At 42.9% G+C, this 25,528-nt stretch overlaps 1 protein-coding gene across 1 annotated transcript in view; it reads left to right on the forward strand.

Moving 5' to 3' along the window:
- The window catches only part of gpc5b (glypican 5b), a 76,476-nt gene that overhangs the window by 36,427 nt on the left and 14,521 nt on the right, over window positions 1–25,528 (forward strand). The window contains exons 7-8 of the mRNA XM_029707193.1: window positions 15,673–15,793; window positions 23,843–23,978. Coding sequence (XP_029563053.1) covers window positions 15,673–15,793; window positions 23,843–23,978 — 257 coding nt within the window. The remainder of the gene's footprint in view (window positions 1–15,672; window positions 15,794–23,842; window positions 23,979–25,528) is intronic.

Here is a 25,528-nt window from a genome sequence, read left to right on the forward strand (position 1 = left end):
TGGAATTTCAGACATTGTCATCCTACAAGAAACATGGTATAGAGGAGACGGACCCACTGGTTTCCCTCTAGGTTACAGAGAGCTGGTAGTCCCATCCATCAAACTACCAGGTGTGAAACAGGGAAGAAACTCAAGTGGTATGCTAATTTGATATAGAGTAGACCTAACCCACTTTATTACAGTGCATTCGGAAAGTATTCAGACCCCTTGACTTTTTTCACATTTTGTTACGTTACAGCCTTATTCTAAAATTGATTAAATATCAAAAATCCTCATCAATCTACACACAATACTCCATAATGACGAAGTGAAAACAGGTTTTTAGACATTTTTACTACTTTATATTTTTATATTAAAAAAACATAAATACCTTATTTACATAAGTATTTAGAACCTTTGCTATGAGACTCAAAATTGAGCTCAGGTGCATCCTGTTTCCATTGATCATCATTGAGCTGTTTCTACAACTTGATTGGAGTCCACCTGTGGTAAATTCAATTGATTGGACATGATTGGAAAGGCACACACCTGGCTATATAAGGTCTCTCAGTTGATAGTGCATGTCAGAGCAAAAACAAAGCCATGAGGTCGAAGGAATTGTCCGTAGATCTCCCAGACAGGATTGTGTTGAGGCACAGATCTGGGGAAGGTTACCAAAAAATGTCTGTAGCATTGAAGGTCCCCAAGAACACAGTGGCCTCCATCATTCTTAAATGGAAGAAGTTTGGAACCAACAAGACTCTTCCTAGAACTGGCTGCTCGGCCAAACTGAGCAATTGGGGCAGAAGGGCCTTGGTCATGGAGGTGATCAAGAACCCGATCGTCACTCTGACAGAGCTCCAGAGTACCTCTGTGGAGATGGGAGAATCTTCCAGAAGGACAATCATCTCTGTAGCACTCCACCAATCAGGTCTTTATGGTAGAGTGGCCAGACGGAAGCCACTCCTCAGTACATGACAACCCGCTTAGAGTTTGCCAAAAAGCACCTAAAGGACTCTCAGACCCTGAGAAACAAGATTCTCTGGTCTGATGAAACCAAGATTGAACTGGAGGAACCCTGGCACCATCCCTACGGTGAAGCATGGTAGTGGTAGCATCATGCTGTGGGGATGTTTTTCAGTGGCAGGGACTGAGAGACTAGTCAGGATCGAGGGAAAGATGAATGGACCAAAGTACAGAGAGATCCTTAATCAAAACCTGCTCCAGGGCACTCAGGACCTCTGACTGGGGTGACGGTTCACCTTCCAACAGGCCAACAACCCTAAGCACACAGCCAAGACAACGCAGGAGTGGCTTCGGGACAAGTCTCTGAATGTTCTTGAGTGGCCTAGCCAGAGCCTGGATTTGAACTCGATCAAACATCTCTGGAGAGACCTGAAAATAGCTGTGCAGCGACGCTCCCCATCCAACCTGACAGAGCTTGAGAGGATCTGTAGAGGAGAATGGGAGAAACTCCACAAATACAGGCGTGCCAAGCTTGTAGCGTCATACCCAAGAAGACTCAAAGCTGTAATCACTGCCAAAGGTGCTTCAACAAAGTACTTTGTAAAGGGTCTGAATACTTATGTAAATGTGATATTTCAGTTTTGAATTTTTTTATAAATGTATTAACATTTCTAAAAACATGTTTTTGCTTTGTCATTATGGGGTATTGTTTGTAGATTGACAAAGGAAAAAAACGAATGTAATCAATTTCAGAATAAGGCTGTAACGTAACAAAATGTGGAAAAGTTAAGGTCTGAATACTTTCCGAATGCACTGTAAATTAGTCAAAACAGAAACATTTTACATCTGGCTTGAAATTAATAAAGACATTTTCTCAAGAGAGAAACATTTCCTCATGTGTGCCACCTATATCCCCCACCAATAGAATCCCCATATTTTAACGATGATAGCTTCTCCATCCTAAAGGGGGATATCAACCATTTCCAGGCACAGGGACATGTACTAGTGTGTGGTGACCTAAATGGTAAAACTGGACAAGTACCTGACACAGGGACAAACACCTACCTGGAGATGACAGCATTTCCTCTCAAATATGCCTCCCCTAGACACAACTATGACTAAACAACCAACAAAAACTGGTCACAACTCCTGCAGCTCTGTTGCATGCTGAGTCTGTACCGGTGGAGTCTGCTTAGGGGAGGACAGCTCATAATAATGTCTGGAACGGAGAAAATGGAATGGCATCAAAAACATAGAAACCATGTGTTTGATGTATTTGATACCAATCCACCTATTCCGCTTCAGCCATTGTTACAAGCCTGTCCTCCCCAATTAATTAAGGCTAGGCATTCCGCTAGCGGGACAACTTCCGGTGAAACTGGGGGGTGCGCAATTCAAATAAATAATCATAAAAATTATGGATATTAAACATTTAGGTACATACAAGTGTCTTACATCGGTTAAAAGCTTAAATTCTTGTTAATCTAACTGCACTGCCCCATTTACAGTAGGCTTTACAGTGAAAGCATGTCATGCGATAGTTTGAGGACGGCACCCCACATCAAAATATTTTTCCACCGGCACAGGTTTCATAAATTCACAAATAGCGATTAAATATTCACTTACCTTTTGAAAATCTTCCTCTGATTTGTCATCCAAAGGGTCCCAGCTACAACATGTAGTGTCTTTTGTTAGATAAAATCCTCTTTATATCCCAAAAAGTCTGTTTAGTTGGCGCCATTGATTTGAGTAATCCACTCGTTCAACATGCAGAGAAAGGAATCCAAAAAGCTACCGCTAAACTTTGTTAAAACAAGTCAAAATACATTTATATTTTATCCACTGATACCCTAAAATGCAATTAAACTATAATATTTCATACTTAAAGAAGGATGTTCAATAGGAAAACGATATTAGCAGGTGCGTGTCCTCTTCGTCGCACGCGCATACACGAATTTCCAAGTCTGTCCCTGTACTAAAACTCATTATTCTTCCTTATTTTGGAAGAAACAAGCCTGAAATCTTGAACAAAGTCTACTGACACCCAGTGGAAGCCATAGGAATTGCATACTGGGAGCTAGATTAAAAATGTTCCCTATACGTTCCATTGGAAGAGCTCTCTCCAAAAAAAAAATCAGGTTGGTTTTTCTTTGGATTTTCTCCTACCATATCTATTGTGTTATAGTCTCCTACAGCTCATCCCTTGGCAGTAGTTCTGTAGATTACTTTATCACTGACCTCAACACAGAGTCTCTCAGAGCGTTCACAGTCAGCCCACTGACACCCCTATCAGATCACAACAAAATCACAGTCTACCTGAACAGAGCAATACTCAATCATGAGGCATCAAAGGCAAAGGAACTGCATAATATTAAGAAATACTATAGATGGAAGAAAAGTAGTGTAGAAACATACCAAAATACAATTAGGCAACAACAAATTCAATCCCTCTTTGACAACGTCCTGGACAGAACATTTCACTGTAATAGTAAAGGTGTAAATTTGGCAGTAGAAACCCTAAACAGTATATTTGACCTCTCAGCTTCCCTATCAAATAAAAAAAATTCAAGCAGACAACCTAAGAAAATTAACAAGAATGACAAATGGTTTGATGAAGAATGCAAAAACCTAAGAAAGAAATTAAGAAACCTATCCAACCAAAAACATAGAGACCCAGAAAACCTGAGGATATTCCTTCACTATGGTGAATCACTAGAACAATACTGAAATACACTATGGAAAAAGAAGTAACAGCACGTCAACAATCAGCTCAATGTAATTGAAGAATCCATAGAATCTAACCACTTCTGGGAAAATTGGAACACACTCAACAAACAACAACACAAAGAGTTATAAATCCAAAACAGAGATGTATGAATATCCTAAATGAAATAATAAAATATACAGATCACAAATTCCAATTGGCTGTAAAACTCTTTAACATCATCCTCAGCTTTGGCATCTTCCCCAAAATTAGGAACCAAGGACTGTTCACCCCAATCCACAAAAGTGGAGACAAATTTGATCCCAATATCTACTGTGGGATATGCGCCAACAGCAACCTTGGGAAAATCCTCTGCATTATCATTAACAACAGACTCGTACATTTCCTCAGTGAAAACAATATAATGAGGAAATGTCAAATTGGCTTTTTACCAAATTACCATATGACAGACCACGAATTTACCCTGCACACCCTAATTGACAAACAAACAAACCAAAACAAAGGCAAAGTCTTCTCATGCTTTGTTGATTTAAAAAAAACGTTTGACTCAATTTGGCATGAGCATATGACATTATAAAATCCATGTACACAAACAAGTGTGTGGTTAAAATTGGCAAAAAAACACACACATTACTTTCCACAAGGCCTGGGGTGAGACAAAAATGCAGCTTGAGCCCCACCCTCTTCAGTATACAGTGCCTTGCAAAAGTATTCATCCACCTTGGCGTGTTTCCTATTTTGTTGCATTACAACCTGTAATTTAAATGGATTTTTATTTGGATTTCATGTAATGGACATACACAAAATCGTCCAAATTGGTGAAGTGAAATTAAAAAATTAAAAATTAAAAAAAAATGTAAATGGAAAAGTGGTGAGTGCATATGTATTCACCCCCTTTGCTATGAAGCCTCTGAAAGGCCCCAGAGTCTGCAACACCACTAAACAAGGGGCACCACCAAGCAAGCGGCACCATGAAGACCAAGGAGCTCTCCAAACAGGTCAGGGACAAAGTTGTGGAGAAGTACAGATCAGGGTTGGGTTATAAAAAAATATCTGAAACTTTGAACATCCCACGGAGCACCATTAAATCCATTATTAAAAAAATGGAAAGAATATGGCACCACAACAAACCTGCCAAGAGAGGGCCGCCCACCAAAACTCACGGACCAGGCAAGGAGGGCATTAATCAGAGAGGCAACAAAGAGACCAAAGATAACCCTGAAGGAGCTGCAAAGCTCCACAGCGGAGATTGGAGTATCTGTCCATAGGACCACTTTAAGCCGTACACTCCACAGAGCTGGGCTTTACGGAAGAGTGGCCAGAAAAAAGCCATTGCTTAAAGAAAAAAATAAGCAAACACATTTGGTGTTCGCCAAAAGGCATGTGGGAGACTCCCCAAATATATGGAAGAAGGTACTCTGGTCAGATGAGACTAAAATTGAGCTTTTTGTCCATCAAGGAAAACGCTATGTCTGGCGCAAACCCAACACCTCTCATTACCCCGAGAACACCATCCCCATGGTGGTGGCAGCATCATGCTGTGGGGATATTTTTTCATCGGCAGGGACTGGGAAACTGGTCAGAATTGAAGGAATGATGGATAGCACTAAATACAGGGAAATTCTTGAGGGAAACCTGTTTCAGTCTTCCAGAATTTGAGACTGGGACGGAGGTTCACCTTCCAACAGGACAATGACCCTAAGCATACTGCTAAAGCAACATATGAGTGGTTTAAGGGGAAACATTTAAATGTCTTGGAATGGCCTAGTCAAAGCCCAGACCTCAATCCAATTGAGAATCTGTGGTATGACTTAAAGATTGCTGTACACCAGAGGAACCTATCCAACTTGAAGGAGCTGGAGCAGTTTTGCCTTGAGGAATGGGCAAAAATCCCAGTGGCTAGATGTGCCAAGCTTCTAGAGACATACCCCAAGAGACTTGCAGCTGTAATTGCTGCAAAAGGTGGCTATACAAAGTATTGACTTTGGGGGGGTGAATAGTTATGCACGCTTTTCAGGAAACAAATACGTTTTCAATTTTTTTGTCTTATTTCTTGTTTGTTTCACACACAAACAATATTTAGCATCTTCAAAGTGGTAGGCATGTTGTGTAAATCAAATGACACAAACCCCCCAAAAATCCATATTAATTCCAGGTTGTAAGGCAACAAATAGGAAAAATGCCAAGGGGGTGAATACTTTCACTAGCCACTGTGTATATCAACGAATTGGCAAGGGCACTAGAATAGTCTGCAGCACCTGACCTCACCTTACCAGAATCTGAAGTCAAATGTCTACTGTTTGTGGATGACCTGGTGCTTCTGTCCTCAACCAAGGAGGGCCTACAGCAGCACCTAGATCTTCTGCACAGATTCTGTCAGACCTGGGCCCTGACAGTACATCTCAGTAAGGGTTCCAAAAAAGGTCCAGTTGCCAGGACCACAAATACAAATTCCATCTACACACCGTTGCCCTAGAGCACACAAAAAAACTATACATACCTAAACATCAGCACCACAGGTAACTTCTACAAAGCTGTGAACAATCTGAGAGACAAGGCAAGAAGGGCCTTCTACACCATGAAAAGGAACATACAATTTCACATGCCATTTAGGATCTGGCAAAAAATACTTGAATCATTGCCCTTTATGGTTTTGAAGTCTTGGGTCCGCTCACCAACCAAGAATTCACAAAATGGAATATACACCAAATTAAAAAACACGTAAAACACCAAATAATACATGCAGAGCAGAATTAGGCCGATACCCGCTAATGATCAAAATCCAGAAAAGAGCTGTTCAATTCTACGACCTAAAAGGAAGTGATTCCCAAACCTTCCATCACAAAGCTATCACTTACAGAGAGATGAACCTGGAGAAGAGTCCCCTAAGCAAGCTGTCCTGGGGCTCTGTGGGGTCTGTTTGTGTTTGTGAACAGAGCCCCAGGACAGCAACACAATTAGACCCAACCAAATCATGAGAAAACAAAAAGATAATTACTTGACACATTGGAAAGAATTAATAAAAAAACAGAAAAAATGAGAATGCTATTTGGCCTAAACAGAAAGTACACATTGGCACAATACCTGACCACTGTGACTGACCCAAAATTTAGGAAAGCTTTAACTATGTGCAGACTCAGTGAGCATAGCCTTGCTATTGAGAAAGGCCACGATAGGCAGACCTGTCTCTCAAGAGAAGACAAGCTATGTGCACACAAAATGAGGTGGAAACTGAGCTGCACTTCCTAACCTCCTGCCAAATGTATGACCAGACCCACAAAGAATTCGAAAATATATCACATTTTGATAAACTCCCATGTCTATTGGGTAAAATACCAGTGTGCCATCACAGCAGCAAGATTTGTGACCTATTGCCACAAGAAAAGGGCAACCAGTGAAGAACAAACACCATTGTAAATGCAACCATATTTATGCTTATTTATTTTCCCTTTTGTACTTTAACTATTTGCACATCATTACAACACTGTATATAGCCATAATATGACATTTGAAATGTTTACTGTTTTTTATTGTTTATTTCCCTTTTGTTTATTATCTATAGTACCAGTCAAAAGTTTGGACACACCTCCTCATTCAAGGGTTTTTCTTTATTTTTACTATATTCTACATTGTAGAATAATAGTGAAGAAATCAAAACTATAAAATAACACATGGAATCATGTTGTAACCAAAAAAGTGTTAAACAAATCAAAATATATTTTATATTTCAGATTATTCAAGGTAACCACCCTTTGCCTTGATGACAACTTTGCACAAACTGGTACTGTATTTGACATGCTTTGGCAGTGTGAACATATGTTTCACATGCCAATAAATACCTTTGAATTGAATTGAGAGAGAAAGAGAGTGGGGCCGTAGTGATTTGTGATTCAATATTATCTAACATCCTGACACAGCGGATGGTCTTGTTCTTCACTGTAGTCCATTAGAAGAGACATATCTATTTCAGAGGAGGCTGCTAGGGGAGGACGGCTCATAATAATGGCTGCAATGGAATGGTATCCAACACACCAAACACGTGGTATCCATGTAGTTGATGCCATTCCATTTTCTCCATTCCAGCCTTTATTAAGACCGTCCTCCCCTCAGCAGCCTCCTCTGTTCTATTTAGATCACCCAGTCAGTCACGCAGACTGAGGCTTATCCCTGACGCTCCCTTGGGTCAGGGAAAAAGAGTCCTTAGTTAATTTCCCTGCGGTGGAGAAAGTAAATGCCAATTATGTTTTCTTAGTATTCTAAAGGAAGATCCAGTACTAATGACCCAAATGAGCTGTGAGGCTCAGGTCGTTTGGGACATCTGAGGATGACTGATGTTAAAGAGGACACCATTAGTCAGAGAAGCTAAAGTGAAAGTGTTAACCCCCCTTTCTTCCCACTCACATACATACCACCCACATACACATTCACCCCCTCAGGAACAAGCAGTTTTCCTGATTGATGGACAGAGTCAAGTTGGTGCATTTTGACCATGATAAATGCCAGGGCCTCCCCGCTCCCCGCTGCACATGCAGGTGTTCCCCCTGCCTGCCGTCTGTCATCAGGGATGTCAGGTACAGGGGTGAACTCTGACCCTCCAGGCCCCCCCACGGCCCCAGGCACCTCTGGCATGCAGTGTCTTCTGTTACATAACAACCTCATAAAACAGGAATCACAGGAGTAATTCAGCGGCGGCTTTTTCATCTAACTCTCCTCTTTGACCATAAAGAGTGCCATGTGCCTGGCTGCCTCACTGGACTGAGGTCTAGACCCAGGTTATAGCCAGATTCATCGTGGCCCTGGTTTTAAGTGGGAAGTCGTTGGCTGGCGGGTACAATTATTGTGATGCTGTCCAGTCCAGCGCTATGGAAGTAAAAACCACTGGTGTCCTGAGTGATGTTTCTCAGAACAGATAATTTCCGTCAACTAGCCAGGTGAAGTCAGTGGGTATGCGATGTAGCACCACGCCATCCCCTGTGTCTTTTTTAAATAAATTATATAAAAAATTGTTGTACTTTTTACCCCTTTTTCTCCCCAATTTCATGATATCCAATTGGTAGTTACAGTCTTGTCCCATCGCTGCAACTCCCGTACGGACTAGGGAGAGGTGAAGGTGGAGAGCCATGCGTCCTCCGAAACACAACCCTGCCAAGCCGCACTGCTTCTTGACTCAAAGCTCGCTTAACCCGGAAGGCAGTCGCACCAATGTGTCAGAGGAAACACCATACAGCTGGCGACCGAAGTTAGCGTGCATGCGCCACTCGGGAGGCCCCATGCCCTGTCTCTGCTGCTCATTCCTGGCAGGGAAACTGGATCCTGGAGTTCAGCAGCACAGAGCTGATTTGTCTCTTAGCACTAGAGGTTACAGACACTATCGCTATGAGATGCAAGCTATTGAAAAACAAGACTAAACACTGAACCAAAGCACTTCATGAACACAGCAACAACAGCAACACAGAAAGCCTCACAGGCCAGAGCCAACACAGACAACACAGAGCTCATAGCTGTGCTAGTTAATCAATCTCCTTTTTTCCCATGCTTCATCATCCCTCCGTTGCCACAAACTCCCTGTCACAAACACCCCAAGAGGGCGATGCTCTAAAATAAAATGTTTAATGTTTTGACAGAAAAAAAACAACAACGTCTGAAAGGTTAACTGCTCTTAAGCTATCCATCTTTGGCTTGGTTTTACTGCTCAATGTAGCAGACCGGCTGCACCCTTGTTATGGACTCTTGTTGTTCTCTCATATGTTTGGGAAAAGAATCCTCCTGAGTGAGACAGAAAAGTATGTTAATTACACTGCTGGATTCCAGCTGGATTTAGGACTGTGAGCGGCATGGCTCATAATTGCACATTGGCAGGCATTTAAAAAAAATCTGATTGCTGTCTGTAATAATTGAGTTTTTAATGGGAGATAATTATCGTCTGTTGGGTTGAGAGAGTTTCAGTACAATGTATTTGTGTGTCATCACTAAGAGCCTGGAGCAGATAATGAAACAGGATAAAAGTAATATGGTCTGTAGATTTGTGGCCTTCAGGGGAAAGCATAAAAAAATCCACTTAGGAAGCAACAATATAAGTGTGTTCTCAGACACACCTGTCCGTAGACCTTTCAAATATATTTTGCATCTCAGATTATCTCTGAATTATTACCCAATGTTTCTGTCTGTGACTGTTTATGTTATTGCAAATTGGACTGGCCTAAATCAAGATAGAAGGCATACATTACTACTGGTAGTCGTCATAGGGGAGGGAGGGAGAGTGGTGTGGACCGTTAGACATCACAGCAGTGCACTCAGCCAAGCCTCCCTCTTTGGCTCCCATGATCCTCGGCGGTGGAGGGGCTTTTGGGATGTGTCCCGTTACCGTGGCCACAGTCTATTTGTTTGTGTTTGGGGCGAGCACACAGTGGACTTCCATAGTGCTGGGCACACTGTGGTTTTGGGGTTGCTGGTTTGCATTTTAAATGCGTTTCACATCAGAGGAATGTACCTAAAGAGCACGGGCTGAGTCTCTATCTGTCAGCCTGCTTCTGACCACAACTCTGCGCCAGACCAGGGTCAGGCCACATCAGCTGGGCTACAAGACCAGACTAGAGCGGAGGCTCCAGGCTGTGGAGCTGGAGCAGAACTGTGTGGCCAGTACTGAGTGCTGAGTCACATACACCCTAGAATGTGCAACGGTATAATTTGATATGCTATGTGGTGTATAGGCTAATCATTTCCACCCAGTCCCTCTTAGCCGTACGGTTTTGCTCCGCATAGCTTTGAACAATAATGTCTTGTTTTTTAGGGCGTGAGTCGTTTTGAACTGCCACGGTATGACAGCCTCCGTTTCTTTGCGGTCTGTGTCTGCCCAGTCCTCCATTATGGCTCTATTAGGTTATGTGTTTCCTCAGCTGAGCAGACATACAGCTCTCTCTCTCTCTCTCTCTTTCTCTCTCTCACTCTCGCCCAGGCTGACTCACTGAGAAAGCACTCTGTTCTACTTCATAGCCTGGAGGTTCACATGAGCTGGAGGGTCACCGAGTTTAAGGCCTTGCCCAACAGGAGAGAGGCTGGAGTTAGACTCTATGCAACACATAGCCAAGTGGTCACAGTGTCACTCTCTTTTCATATCCATCCCATACAGGGAGGCATCAGCTGATAATACCTCTGATCTGGACTGAACTGATTTGCTCTCTGTCTCCAGTTCAGGAGTTGGCATAATCAGTCGAATCAAGTTATTTGGATCTTGAATAAAAGCCAGGTTTGCCTAGTGAGTGGATAGCAGTAAGTGTAGCCTAGTGTGTAATCGAGGAATAGAATATATATATATTATAAATTGCAGCTGGACCTATACCATAATGTATGTGTGTAGTTTTCAGAGGAGAGAGAAGAGATGTGTGGGAACGTCAGCTGGTCTTGGGGAGCCATTGGCTTTTTAGGGTAAACATTTGTCTCTGTGTCTCTTTATGGGCTGATTCATTTGATTGGTTAACAACTCAGATGCAAACAGATCCTGGCTAATTGACTTGGTCACTAATTACTGTGAGAAAACAGCCTCTCTCTCTCTCTAAGCTTTGTTCAGTATTCTCATTTTCACTACAGTATACTATATGTGTTTAGCATAGTCATTGTGCATAGTCATAGTCATTGTGCATAGTCATAGTGATTGTACTCTGTGTATGGTATTGGATTTTAGTGCAGTGGGTCAATACTTCAGTATAGTCGATATAATGAGCACACGATCATATTCATATTTACTCACATTGTGTGGTTGTTTTACATGTCCAGGCACATGCATAATATTTAGGATTCTCCCAATGTGATTCAGTGAGTGTGCATCACACAGAGATCCTATAAATTACTATGGTGTGCATGAGAACAATTAGCAGGATGTGTTAGAAGAGTTGAACCAATCAGAGAGCCTGATTAAAGTCACATGTGCCCCTAATGGGCTCCCAGTGTAGTTGGTACCCATCCACAGACCTATGGGTCCGTCGTCAGCACCCAACCACCCACAACAGAGAACATCTTCCCATTAACTCCCCCTGGCTTTGGAAACTAGTTAATGGAGGCCCTTTGTGGTTGTCTTTGTAGTTGATTGACCATTTGATGAATCCCTCATAATGACTCTGAATATTCACAGCCCCCTAAAGATAAATAGAGACCAGAGAGAAATACAGTGTAATGGTTAAACATTATGTTAAGTATTGTGGCCATGTTGAGCAGTGACGGGAATAAATCCTCATTAACTAACTGGGTTCTGGGTCAGGCTATGATGCATGGTTTAGCTGCTATGTGTGTGTAAGTGTGTATGTGCGTGTGTAAGTGTGTATGTGCGTGCGTGCGTGTGTCGTCATACTGCCTTGGATATAGAATTCATTATGTCCCCAAAGAAAATGAACAGTGGTAGTCCTACCCAGTAGCGGTGCATGGGTAAAATCACTGGGGACGCCAAGCCTCCCAAAATGCTATATTACAACCTACACTATATGGCACATGTATGTGGACACCTGCCCGTCGAACATCTCATTCCAAAATCAATATGGAGTTGGTCTCCCCTTTGCTATTATAACAGCCTCCACGTTTCTGGAAGTTTTTCCACTAGATGTTGGAATATTGCTGCGGGGACTTGATTTCATTCAGCCGCAAGAGCATTAGTGAGGTTGGGCACTGACGTTGGGCGATTAGGCCTGGCTAGCTACATATTGAACTTCCACCCCCTCAGTCCAGGGGCACAATGTATGAATTTATTGTTGGATCAGAATCGCCGTTATAATCATTGGCCAGTATGGAGAATTAAGTAAAACCACAAGTCCAAATCCCTATCTCCATCCATGGCTAATTTAGGAAAGGGACAATTTTTGCTAGCTAGCTAGGCACCGGAGGACAACAACGTAACGAGATGCAACAATTCAAGTTCTTTCTGTCAATGACGTATTGTTCTCGATGTGATGTGATTGGAGGGAAACCAAATCCAAACTGGCTTCCCTTGACACTTAGTTTTGGGTGCGCCAGGACCATTCACAGTTGAGCTCACTCAGTGTAGCTCAACGCTGATTGGCTATTATTTTATACATTTTTTTATCAAGGGAGGCCAAATGCTCACTGGCTTCCCTTGCTTTCAACGATAGGGTCGGCAACAATGTCATACTCTCTTTGACCAGACAGCATCAGATAGATGGCCTACACATACAGAGACAGAGGGGCGCTGTTTCCCTCGCTTGGATGCTTTCTCCGGTGAGTTACATTCAGCCTCTTGCAAATTGAAGGAACATTATGAAACAAGAATAGACAAAAGATAAATTATTATATATATATATATATATATATATATATATATTACATTTTTGGGGAAGCCTGACTTCCCTTGGTTTCAATGAATACGCACCAATGGTTCTACCTGCTATCTGTGGCTGCCTGTACTAGCTTGTTATTGAAGCAGCAGATAGGCCTACTATAATGAATTCTCCAGCAGTAGGTAGGCAGATAGACCCAGTGAGCCAGGGGTCAGAGTTCATCCTCGACACTGTGTGGAGGCTGGCTCAGATTGGATTAATTTATTTACAGTCACATGCGGCACGTCACTCCTGTGGCGCTTTCTGATTACCCCCAGTTTGATCCACCTCACACAAACATGCACCATTAAACTGGTTGCAGGGACAGTGTTAATGCGGAACTGCTGATGTTATTACAACGTTAGCTTGCTTTGCCTGTGTTTCTCTCATTGTCATTCTCTGAGACTAGGCTGGATGCCCTGAGGGATAGCACATGTATATATGCATATCTTCAGACCATCCACTGATAACACTGTTGTGACAGCAGTATTTTATATACTGAACATCAAAATTGAAAAATACATGTTTTTGAAAAATATGCCTTCACTTTCCTGGCAACACACTTGTAATGTTAACCCTGCAATGGATTTGTTTTCTACAGTGGTTGAGGTGAATTGACCTCACAATAGTGGTTCTCATGGAACACACACATTAGATGATCAACAATCCAATGGATCATCTCTCTGGAATGTCCATGTGTCTGTATCATGTCAGGTTCAGGGGTTATGTTATACATCATTGTTGTAGTCTGGGGGCTGCAGATGCAGCAGAGGGCATGTAGGTGTGGCCTCTGGAGCTCCATGATGCTCTTGGCTGGATTCGTTAGCCGTGAAACACCTACACTTTGACATCTCGGACTGTTGCAGGAGGAATCTCTGTTACCTCCTAGCCCCAGAGTTCTCTCCAGTAAGGAAATCCCATGTGTGGCTCCAGGCTCGCTCTCTCTCCAATGTGTGTGAGTGCATGCATGCGTGGGTGGGTGTGCAGCCGCATGATTGTGTATGAGTGTATTTTGTGTGTGTATTATGTGTTCTATATTTTGGGATTTGAGATTGTGGTGATGACTGTGTTCTCCTCCAAACTTCCTGGGGTAGCTCAGGGAGTTAGGGACCAGGGTCTGCTCTGTCAGAGCTGCTTCGCCCTACTTATCCATCCATCCATCCATCCAGCCATCCACCCACCTCTCTCTCTACAGAGGCTCTAATCTGTCCTGTGGAAAAAGCCTGTTCTGTGGTGCATTATACCTTCACAGTCTGCCCCTGACCTTAGTCTCTCTCTCTCCCTCACTGTCTCTGTCAGTCTTTCTATTTTGTGGTTTTGAAAGCTATGTTTAAGCTTCTCAATAGATTTTTGAGATTGACCCCAGATGGCCTTCAATAGGACTCCAATAGGTCATCTAGGGTCAATCTAATTCAGTATCTTAACCAATTTAACATTTCATCTTTAACTTGACCTATTGATCAACTGAATTGCTGAGACAAGCAGATACAAAGGACTTTACTGTAACTACCGCTCACAATACCCTCTGATTAACTCAACCATTGTCCCTCCTCTACGGAGATGAGGTGGCACAAAAATATACATGAAAGAGAGAAATGGATAAGAGAGATGGAGATAGAGAGAGAGAGAGATGCAGCCCAGACTCTTCGATCACTATGGTTGACACTGTGTCCTTTGGTGTGTCTCATCTCACCCCCTCCTCGTCGTAATTAGTGGAATCACAAAAATGCACATGCATCATTACCGAGTCCTGCAGTGTGTCTGCATCTGACGTGTTTACCCTGACACTGGGCTGTAATGAGGAGGCTACTGGTCTCCTCCTATCCTCCCCTCCTCTCATTATTCCTGATAAACAGCCATCTGCCCTTTCCTCTCCTCTCCCATCGCTGGCTGTGAGGTCGCTCAATACCTGGATTTGCAGTCATGCCTCCTATTTTCACCAATCCGCTCCAGCTGTTTGACTTCCTAATGAATCATTTATGTCAGTGAGGAAGGCCGTCTAAACTCCATTGATCCCAGTGGCGGCCTAGCTGGGTCAGACAGCACAACTCACCACTCCAGGCCAGCTTCAAGGAAGAGCTGGGCTCTGAGGCTGAATCACACAGCTCATATGCCCCGCAATTTTTATGATGAAAGAAAAATTGATGTTAAAAAGGGCATAGTTAATCACTTTATATCAGGCTAGGGCAGGGCTCTCCAACCCTGTTCCTGGAGCGCTACCAACCCCAGGTGTAACTATCCTGATTCACTTTATCAACCAGCTAATTATTAGAATCAGGTGTGCTAAATTAGGGTTGGAGTGAAAACCTACAAGACGATAGCTCTCCAGGACCAGGGTTGGAGAGTCCTGGGCTAGGGGAATGTCTGTCTGTCTGTCTGTCTGTCTGTCTGTCTGTCTGTCTGTCTGTCTGTCTAGGCAGGTTCAGGGATGGGTGGACAGAGCTCACGACATGCAGACCATGGTGCTGAGAATAAATATTTGCCATTGTTATGAATGGCTAAGGAACTAAGCTATTCAGACACGAAATTGAAAAGGTTTACTCTGCCATTACATGTGCACTCCTTACACAAATACTTTCATGTGTTACTTTCATCAACAATATATCAATATTCACAAGTCATTGTGCTACAGAAACGGTTTGTATTAAACTCCATTCTCTCTCCTCTCTCTTCCCTCCTCAGTTATGTGGGCCGTGTTGTGGGGAACGGCCTTCAGGCCCAGAAAAACAATCCAGAGATTAAGGTCCGCAGCATTGACCCCATCCTAGTGGCAGCTAGAGACAAACTAGAACAATTCCAACAGGTATGTCTCATTGCCACTGTTCCTTCTTCACTTAAATCTGACTGTAAATATGACCACTGATGACACCAACATGTCAGTCACATACTATTCTGAAACACCCTTTCCACTTAGTTGCTGTTCCCACCAATTGTGGTAAATGGCCTAGATTTGTGTGTTTTATTGCTTGGCGTTCAGTACAAACCATGCCATTGGAGTGGATTCAGACGTCGGTCTCTGGAGGCCTGAGAGGGAGAAACAGCCAGCCAGCTAGCTCACAGACATGTGGATATGCCAGACAAATCTGACTAAACTGTCCTGGTGTACCCATCACAGATACTTAGATAGTAAATCAGTCCCTCTACTGCTCAGGCATTCACTGGGACATTCACAATGAGAATGGAACACATTCACTGGGACATTCACTATGAGAATGGAACACATTCACTGGGACATTCACTATGAGAATGGAACACAATAACCCACTGATGCATCATAGATAAAGGAGCTCAATGCAAAGCATCATGGAGGAGGAGCCTGCGAGGCAGGAAGGATGGGTCACACAGTGTACTGTATGTTTTATATTCTAATCCTGTCTGGTCCCAGCCTCCTCCTCTCCTCCCCCCTCCCCTAGTGTATGTGTGTGGTAATTGGTGGTGTCTTGGAGGACTTGAGCAAACAGCCCTGTCCCTCTGATAGATGCGAACCCAGTGCTCTTAATGGCTGGGTGCCCACGGATGTGCCAGCGATTTCACAGCTGGGGAAATCTGGCCCCCGGCAATGGGAGGACAGACATTGCCTAGGAGTTGCGGTATGTCGGTTTCATAATTCGTTTTCAGGCCATCGCCTTCTGTCACTCCCTACACCTCCAAGTCTAAGAGCTCAAATAATGATGTTTTAGCTAGCTACTGGCACTTTAGGCCAAGATAAGATGCCAGGTGTGTGCTTAGAACTGGAGGTGGGTCCTTCAATCTGCTGCCTCATTCCACACATACCCGGTAGACACACTTACAGACTAACAGTGCGTCTTTTTTGAGGTCTTCAACCTCAGGAATGGTGGAGCAATTCAACAGGTCAGCAGATTCAGAGGAGACGCATTGAAGTCAGACTTTTGTCATGTAAATGTTGTTTAACCTGAACGTTCCCTCAACGAGAAGCCAAAGCTAATTTTCCCCCCAGACTCTCCTGAGAGGCTTTGTGCAGACTGCAGAGTCAGAGACGCTCAGGGAACAGTCCCTCCCTGCCTGGCTGGGCTGCTAGGAGCTCTGTTCAGACCTTTGTGGAGCTGAAAGGCTACTAGGCCCGCTGAGTCCTGTTGTGCTGTGGTGGTCTCACCCCCACACTCCACCCACTGTCTCTCTCTGTCACTCTCACTCTCTGCTACTATATTTCTATGTCTACTCTATCAGATTTTCAGTTTCTCTCTTTAGCTGTTGTCTGGTCTTTCACACAGAGTTCTGGTGTTGTCTTGCTTTGCTAGAAGTGTCCTAACAGTGTGTGCCCAAAATAAGTTATCTTCATCTAAAATGGGTCAGTGTTATACAGATTCATATTTTAATCTTTAGCCAACTTTATTCAGTCATAATTACAATTTTCTGGTTGAGACCATTGTTTATATATGTTATCTGGAGCCAGTTTGAAGCAGAGTATGCCCTGTAAAGCCATCAGATCAGACTGTCTTCCATGCTTGGTGTGAGAGTGAGGATTTCCCCTGTTATCACCCCAGCCTAATGCAATAAGCGATCATATCGGCTGTTAAAAATGGGATTATTGGTGGCCAACCCATTGTTCCAGCTGTTTCTGGTAGGGGATCGAGGAGAGAGAGAGAGGAGAGGCACACAGATCATCTGGCCCTCTGGGAGCCATTTCACTTCTGTCTCTTATTACTCCATTAAAAGCAGACGTGGCTGAGTTAGTTTCTGTGGGCCTGGCCCGAACAGAGCAGCCTGTCGGTTCAAAGCAGCCAGAGGCTGGGAAAGTCTATCAGAGAGGTGGGGAGGGGAGTAGAAACCTGAGGAGTCAATGTAAGCACTTTGGGGTGGCTAAGAGCTCAATGTGAGAAAGAACAGGGATTTACAGGATTACATGTGTTTTATGGCCACTCTACCTAAGGGGAGAGAGAATGTTCACAACGTTCACAGCCATATTGTCAGTGTGCTTGTTTTTCTAACCCTGACTGGGACCTTGCTCACCTCTATAACGAACATCTCACACGTAAGAGATAAGATTTAGGTTGTTAGACTTTTCCCAGTGTGTGATTTTGTACCAATGGTCATTTGAAAGGGAGGAATCTTCAGCCCCAAATAATGATTTCATTTGATTTCCTGAGGAAGGCATTAATCTTTTTTTTTTTGTTTATTTCAAATTTCCTCCACTGTGAAATAATAGAAAATCCTCACTGGATTTCAGAAAGCCTGGCTTTATTTGCTGTGATAGCTGCTCTGGTGAGGTTGAGGCTGAGGCCCGATCTGGCTGACATTGCTTTGGTTTCCTTTTGACCCAGTCTGAACCAGAAGGTTCTGACTATTACAGGAAATACACTATAGCTTTTCACAACATTGCAACATCGGTCTTAAAATATTATATTGGCCTAGCAATGTGTCTATCACAGTACAGTGTAAGATCCTGAGATGACAACATGTAGAGAGAGAGAGAGAGAGAGAGAGAGAGAGAGAGAAAGGATGAGAGAGAGCTTAGCAAAACAGAGCAGAAAAAATGATGTAGTTGTAATCTGTTCTTGACTGTTTATCCCAGTTGTTCGGTCATTTAATCATGTGGAATTAGCATCATGGAAAAGCATCCTCAGCAAAATGAGGTTGAGGCTCAATACTCTTTTCCTCTATGATAATTTATCCAATATGTCATGTTTTGCCTGTTTTAAATGTTACTTCAATACCCATGAGCCTTGACTAGCACCATAGGAGAACCGGCCACCACACACGCTCACACAAGTACATTAAGGTATAAGAAACTCCCCCACTGCTAGGTTTGTTCAGTCCCTCTAGGATGGTTGTAAAGAGAGCTTGTTCTGTCATTCTTCATGAAAAGACTAACAGAGGTTTCAATGAGCTAACACTGTTTTTTATGAATAGCATCAATCCTGCAAAAAAGCTCATTAAGAAGCAATCACAGACACAGGAAGTCAATTCATGGCACTGTAAAGGCTTAATGTTCTCCTGACACACACACACATATGTGTATGATCACACATGCAGGCTCTCTCACACACACTTTCAGGGGTTTCTGGTACCTACGAGGATAGTAACACACACACACACACACACACACACACACACACACACACACACACACACACACACACACACACACACACACACACACACACACACACACACACACACACACACACACACACACCAACCACACATACACAACGAGGGCAATTAAGGGCAAGGAGAGTGGGATTGGGATGCTGTCATGCAATTAAACATTAAACATTAGAATACAATGTGGGCCCCCCAAGTAGCACAGTGGTCTAAGGCACTGCATCACAGTGCTAGCTGTGCCACTAGAGATCCTGGTTCAAGTCCAGGCTCTGTTACAGCCGGCCGCGACCAGGAGACCCATGGGGAGGTGCACAATTGGCCCAGCGTCGTCCGGGTTAGGGGAGGGTGTCACGTCCTGACCAGTAAAAGGGGTTGTTTGTTATTGTAGTTTGGTCAGGGCGTGGCAGGGGGTGTTTGTTTACTGTGTTTCGGAGTTTTTGGTTGATGTTCTATGTTTTCTATTTCCATGTGGTTTTTCTAGTTTTTCTATTTTTATGTTGGGGTTTTAGAACGACCTCCAATTAGAGTCAGCTGGTTGTAGTTGACTCTAATTGGAGGCCATATTTAAGTGAGTTAGTTTTCTCTTGTGTTTGTGGGTGGTTGTTTCCGTGTATAGTCTGAGCACCTTACAGGACTGTTTTTCGTCGTTTGTTTTGTATGAGTATTTTTTCCTTTCTTTAATAAATAAGAAGATGAGCAATTTAACCGCTGCATATTGGTCCGATGATTTCTCCTCTTCATACAACAAACTTTATGACACAGGGTCTGGCCGACAGGGATATCCTTGTCCCATCGCGCTCTAGTGACTCCTGTGGCGGGCTGGGCGCATGCACGCTGACATGGTCGCCAGGTGTACGGTGTTTCCTCCGACACATTGGTGTGGCTGGCTACCGGGCTAAGCGGGCATTGTGTCAAGAAGCAGTGCGGCTTGGTTGGTTCGTGTTTCGGAGGACTCTCGACTCTCCCGAGTCCGTACGGGAGTTGCAGCGATGGGACAAGACTAACTACCAATTGGGGAGAAAAAGGGGTAAAATAAAAAATAAAAAATGTAACATTAGAATACAACCAGAAGAGGAGGAACTGGAGAGAGGAAGATTTGGAGAAAGAAAATATTAAACTACAGAAAAGAGAGCACAAATTAAGGGACAAAGAGAAATATACATGTAATAGAAAAGTGAAGAATAAATAGGTAAAGCTAGATGTGATTGGATAAGAAATTTGAAGGCCTATATTATTGCAATTACACAAGTGTTTGTCAGTCAGTGGGAGGTGGTGTCATATGGTGGGACAATAGTATAGAACGAATCAAGTATCTGATGTGGCCTAGTATTTGAACAGTGGTATCTGAGCTGTTGCCATGCTGGTATATATGTTTTTCATTGTCTCTGGGTTACTGTGTGGCTCGTTGAATAGATGTTCAGACTGCCTGAGGAGATCCAGTGTTTTTTTTCTGTCTTGCTTTTAATCCAAGTCTTTTGTGTTTCCCAGACCTTTTCAAGGACTCTATAAGAAAGTACAATATGCTCACATTTGAGATTTTCTGTGTGATTTCTAACAGAGCAATGAAATTAAATGTACTGTTAAAAAAAGACAATCACCTGGAACATGTCAGTCAGTGAAAAAATTCATGTTGCCACATAGGTAGAGGCCAATCAGTCGCAGCTACGTTGCCATGGTTCCCCTCTTACACAACATTTAATTGGTTTAATGCCATTGATAATAGGAGAGCCCTCTGAGTTGATTAGGCCAACGTCACAGCCGGGGACATTTTAATTTTCTTTTTTCAACTCCTTCACTTCTTGCCCTTATGATCCACAAACTAGCTATCTCTCCACACAACGTTAACTGCAGCCAATTACTTTTCTCCGTGAACTCATGAATAAGGCTATTAAATTAGACTTTTCATTTGTGGAAATGTAATTATGTTACGCAAGGTTAATGTGCTTGTAGCACCTCACAGGGTCTCAATGTAGTGGAACTCTGGGGGGGGGGGGGGGGGACCAGTTTAATTTGGTACACAATGAAGGACAAATAATTACATCTACTTGAATACTTTGAGATACATGTATAGGCCCCTAATCACTTAACTTATGTGTGATGTAATTATCAATCAGTAAGATTGGACCTTGAGTTATTGCAGGGTTTCCCAAACTCTGTCCTGGGGCCACCCCTGGGTGCACGATTTTTAACAAATAACTACACCGCATCATCAAGCTTTGATTATTTGAATCAGCTGTGTAGTGCTAGAAAGAAAAAAAAACGTGCACCCAGGAGGGGCCCCAGGACCGAGTTTGAGAAACCCTGAGTTAGTGGACTGTAGACCATGGGAAATGGGAAATGCAAAGCACTCTTATGAAATCAGCCTACTGTACAGTATGTGATTCCAAACTATTATTTCTATTGAACCAACAGCATTCGTTTTTAGTTTTAAAGCATATCAGATTGGAGTCCCTAGTCTGTTGGTGACATTTGGGCAGTGCAAAAAAGTGTTGTGCTGTCTCCCCAAGGGCAGCAAAATCATCTGCTCTTCTGCTACAGTAACAGCCAAAAAGGCAGCAAAATCATCTGCTCTTCTGCTACAGTAACAGCCAAAAAGGGCAGCAAAATCATCTGCTCTTCTGCTATAGTAACAGCCCCAAGGGCAACAAAATCATCTGCTCTTCTGCTATAGTAACAGCCCCAAGGGCAACAAAATCATCTGCTCTTCTGCTATAGTAACAGCCCCAATGGCAGAAACATCATCTGCTCTTCTGCTACAGTAACAGCCCCAAGGGCAACAAAATCATCTGCTCTTCTGCTATAGTAACAGCCCCAAGGGCAACAACATCATCTGCTCTTCTGCTATAGTAACAGCCCCAAGGGCAACAAAATCATCTGCTCTTCTGCTATAGTAACAGCCCCAAGGGCAACAGCATCAATAGTGAGCCCTTTTTGCTATAGAATATACACTGAACAAAAATATAAACGCAACAATTTCAAAGATTTTACTGAGTTACAGTTCATAAAAGGAAATCAGTCATTTAAAATAAATTCATTAGGTCCTAATCTATGGATTGCACATGACTTGGCAGGGGTGCACCCACTGGGGAGCCAGGCTCAACAAATTAGAATGAGTTTTTCCCCACAGACAGAAATACTCCTCAGTACCGTCACCCCCCTCAGACGATCCCGCAGGTGAAGAAGCCTGTTGTGGAGGTCCTGGGCTGGCTTGGTTACATGTGAGGCTAGTTGGACGTACTGCCAAATTCTCTAAAACTATTTATCTACCATAAGGCAGCTTATGGTAGAGAAATAAACATTACATTCCCTGGCAACAGCTCTGGTGAACATTCTTGCAGTCAGCATGCCAATTGCACTCTCACTCAAAACATGAGACATCTGTGGCGTTGTGTGACAACAATGCACATTTTAAAGTGGCCTTTTATTGTCCCCAGCACAAGGTGAACCTGTGTAATGATCATGCTGTTTCTTGCTATGCCACACCTATCAGGTGGATGGATTATCTTGGTAAAGGAGAAATGCTCACTAACAGGGATGTAAACAAATTTGTGCCCAAAATTTGAGAGAAATAAGCTTTTTGTGCATATGGAACATTAATGAGATGAAACATGGGACCAAAACTTTACATGTTGCGTTTTATATTTTTGTTCAGTATAGTACTATTGATGCTTCTTCAACCAATACATTCTTGCATGTTGGTATGGAAGATCCGTTAATCATTGTGTTTTCACCCTAACCCAAAACATTGCTGAGATAGGTACATGATAGGCCTATCTGACTGATATGATTATGATGGTCGTAATGCTTCTTGACAGTGTCATAAAGTGTATTTCCTTAGTCCAAGTAAAGTGACACAGGATGGTCAAAATGCTTCTTGGCAGTGTCATAAAGTGTGTTTTCTACAAGTTATTTAAAATATGATGAAAAAAATGACTGTAAAGGATTTAAGAAACAAACTTTTAAATGAAAGGAGACTTCTTGACAGGGAAAACTCATTTGAATAAATGTGGGTTTTGACACTAATGTAGGTGTCATAACCAGCCATAAAATAATGCAATATGTCACAACAGGTGTAAATATATCGGTTATGACAGGGTTATGACATGTTATGACACTGGGTGTCAAGTAAAATGTTACCCACTTGCCAGATGAACCAACATTTGGAACAGTGCACGCTAGGCTCTAGTTGTTTATCGTCACATTTTGTTCAACACGAAACCCCTCATTTTGTTTTCGTAACGTTGATCTGTGCTGTCTGCAAAAGCGAATCTTCCCATTCAGAGGACAAGTGTATTTTTCATACTTTATTAATTTGTGTCAAATGCATTGTTCGTAAGATCACATTATGCAGACAAGCACAGTGTTCTGTTGCAGAAGACTGGGTCATCAACATTGTTTGCAGTCAGATGTAATAATGCTGGAAAGGGAAGAACATCTAAGCTAAAATCGTAGCTCTGTCTATTGTCTACCAGTTTGCTGAAATTGTATAATTGCCGTTTTTGATTTCACATCATTTTTTGGGGGAGGGGCAATTTTATTACTGATGTATATGCACATGTGTTATGTCCATATTAACTGTCACCTGTTGTATTCGGCGCATGTGACAAATAACATTTGATTTGATTTGTAAGCAGACCACTATGTATTGTGTGCTCTAGCATTCGTCTGTCCATTTAAATCATGTTTTGATTTGAACAGTGGAACAGTACAGAATTTGATGTGGCTTATTTTCAGACAGGATTACCCCAATTGACCTCTGACTTATGTTTGTGTGTGTGTGTTGCAGGAGATGCAGGGTCAGATGGGCTGGGCGACAGAATGGGGGGCGTCGGTGGAGACGGGCAGTGGGACGAGAGGAGAGGCCAGCGGAGAGTGTGACGATGAGGACGGATGTCAGGGATCTGGAGAGGAAGACTTTACCGGTGAGTCAGAACCCCCCTCTTTAATACATTTTTATTCCCTCACCCCTCCTTTTCCTCATCTGCCTATTGATCCTCCTCTCCCTCCCCATACTCTCTCCTACCTTAGCCAACAAGACTCCTTGTAGATGAGACTGCTGCTTGTGTCAGACTAATATTTAAACCTGTCAGTGTCTCAAGTCTACTACAATACAGTATGTTGTGGTTGCGTTTGCTGCCTTTTCCTCTCTCAGATTAATCCATATCTATACTTTCCCCTTATGATGTTATCTTCTGCTATATGCAAATGGGCAGCAGAACAGGATGTCAACAGCTGTCAGTGAAATAACACATCAATAAAAAAAGTACCAGTGTCTTGTGTGGGTTTATCCTCAGTGTAGGATACTGATTGATTTGATTTGTGGCCGTCATTTTTTTTTCCAAATACTTCAAGTTGAATTGTTATTCTATGCTTTGTGGTAGAACTGGTTCATTACATTTACATTTTAGTCATTTAGCAGACGCTCTTATCCAGAGCGACTTACAGTAGTGAATGCATACATTTCATACATTTTTTTTTTTTTTTCCTGTGCTGGCCCCCCGTGGGAATCAAACCCACAACCCTGGTGTTGCAAACACCATGCTCTACCAACTGAGCTACAGGGAAGGCTATATGGTTCATGGCTGTATACCAGCACTACTGCAATACAAAGGATGAATGATTGTGTTCACAGACTCATAAACACACTCACTTTCTCTTTGTAAGAGCTGGCTTTGTGAAAGCAACTTCACCAGAATAGAGTTGTCAAAAGGTGAAAAGGTTTGAAGCTGATTGCAGATTGCTCGTTCATCCAGTCTCTTCTATTCAGATCATTAGAAAGAGCGCGCAAGAGAACAAGGGGAGAGCGAGAGGTGAGAGAGGAGAGATAAGCACTGATCCCTGGTTTAGTCAGTGGCTCTAAGATCTGTGGAGCAGGTAAATGACACTTGTCTGTCTGCTAGTAATTGCTGTGCTCCAGCAGTCTGCCTGAGCTCTTCAGAAGAGGACGGTAAAAGCTTTTTCTCAAGTCCTCCACAACACAGCTCAACCAGGGCGCATTTAAAGTGCAAGGAGAGCGACAGCGCAGGAAAGATGGGAGAGAGAAGCTAGAATATTGCTATATGAAGTATAATCTTCTATTATAGTGACTGTTACCTTCTGGTGAAGACCAAATCTGTTCAAAGTCATTTGAAGGATAAGGGAGTTTGCAGCATGCTACACACCTAGTAGGAGTAATGATGAGTGGACATGGCTATCTCTACATGCTATCTCTACTAGGCTATCTCTACAAGTGGTTACAAATCCCTTCAATAGGGAAAGCAGTGAACAAGCAGGGTAAAGGTTGCACCTTTAAATGAGATTAGCTGTGACGATGACAGTTAAATAGGAATTACATGAGTATTCATGAGTATTCATGAGTATGGTTTGTGGCTTAATGTAACTCGTACAACACACAGCGAGCACTGATCCCGCTCATTTCCCATAGCTAAGTCCCTAGAAGCTGAATTTCATAACGAGTTGTAGCTCAGTGAAG

This window comes from Salmo trutta, chromosome 22 (assembly GCF_901001165.1).
Source record: "Salmo trutta chromosome 22, fSalTru1.1, whole genome shotgun sequence".
NCBI classification, from domain to species: domain Eukaryota; kingdom Metazoa; phylum Chordata; class Actinopteri; order Salmoniformes; family Salmonidae; genus Salmo; species Salmo trutta.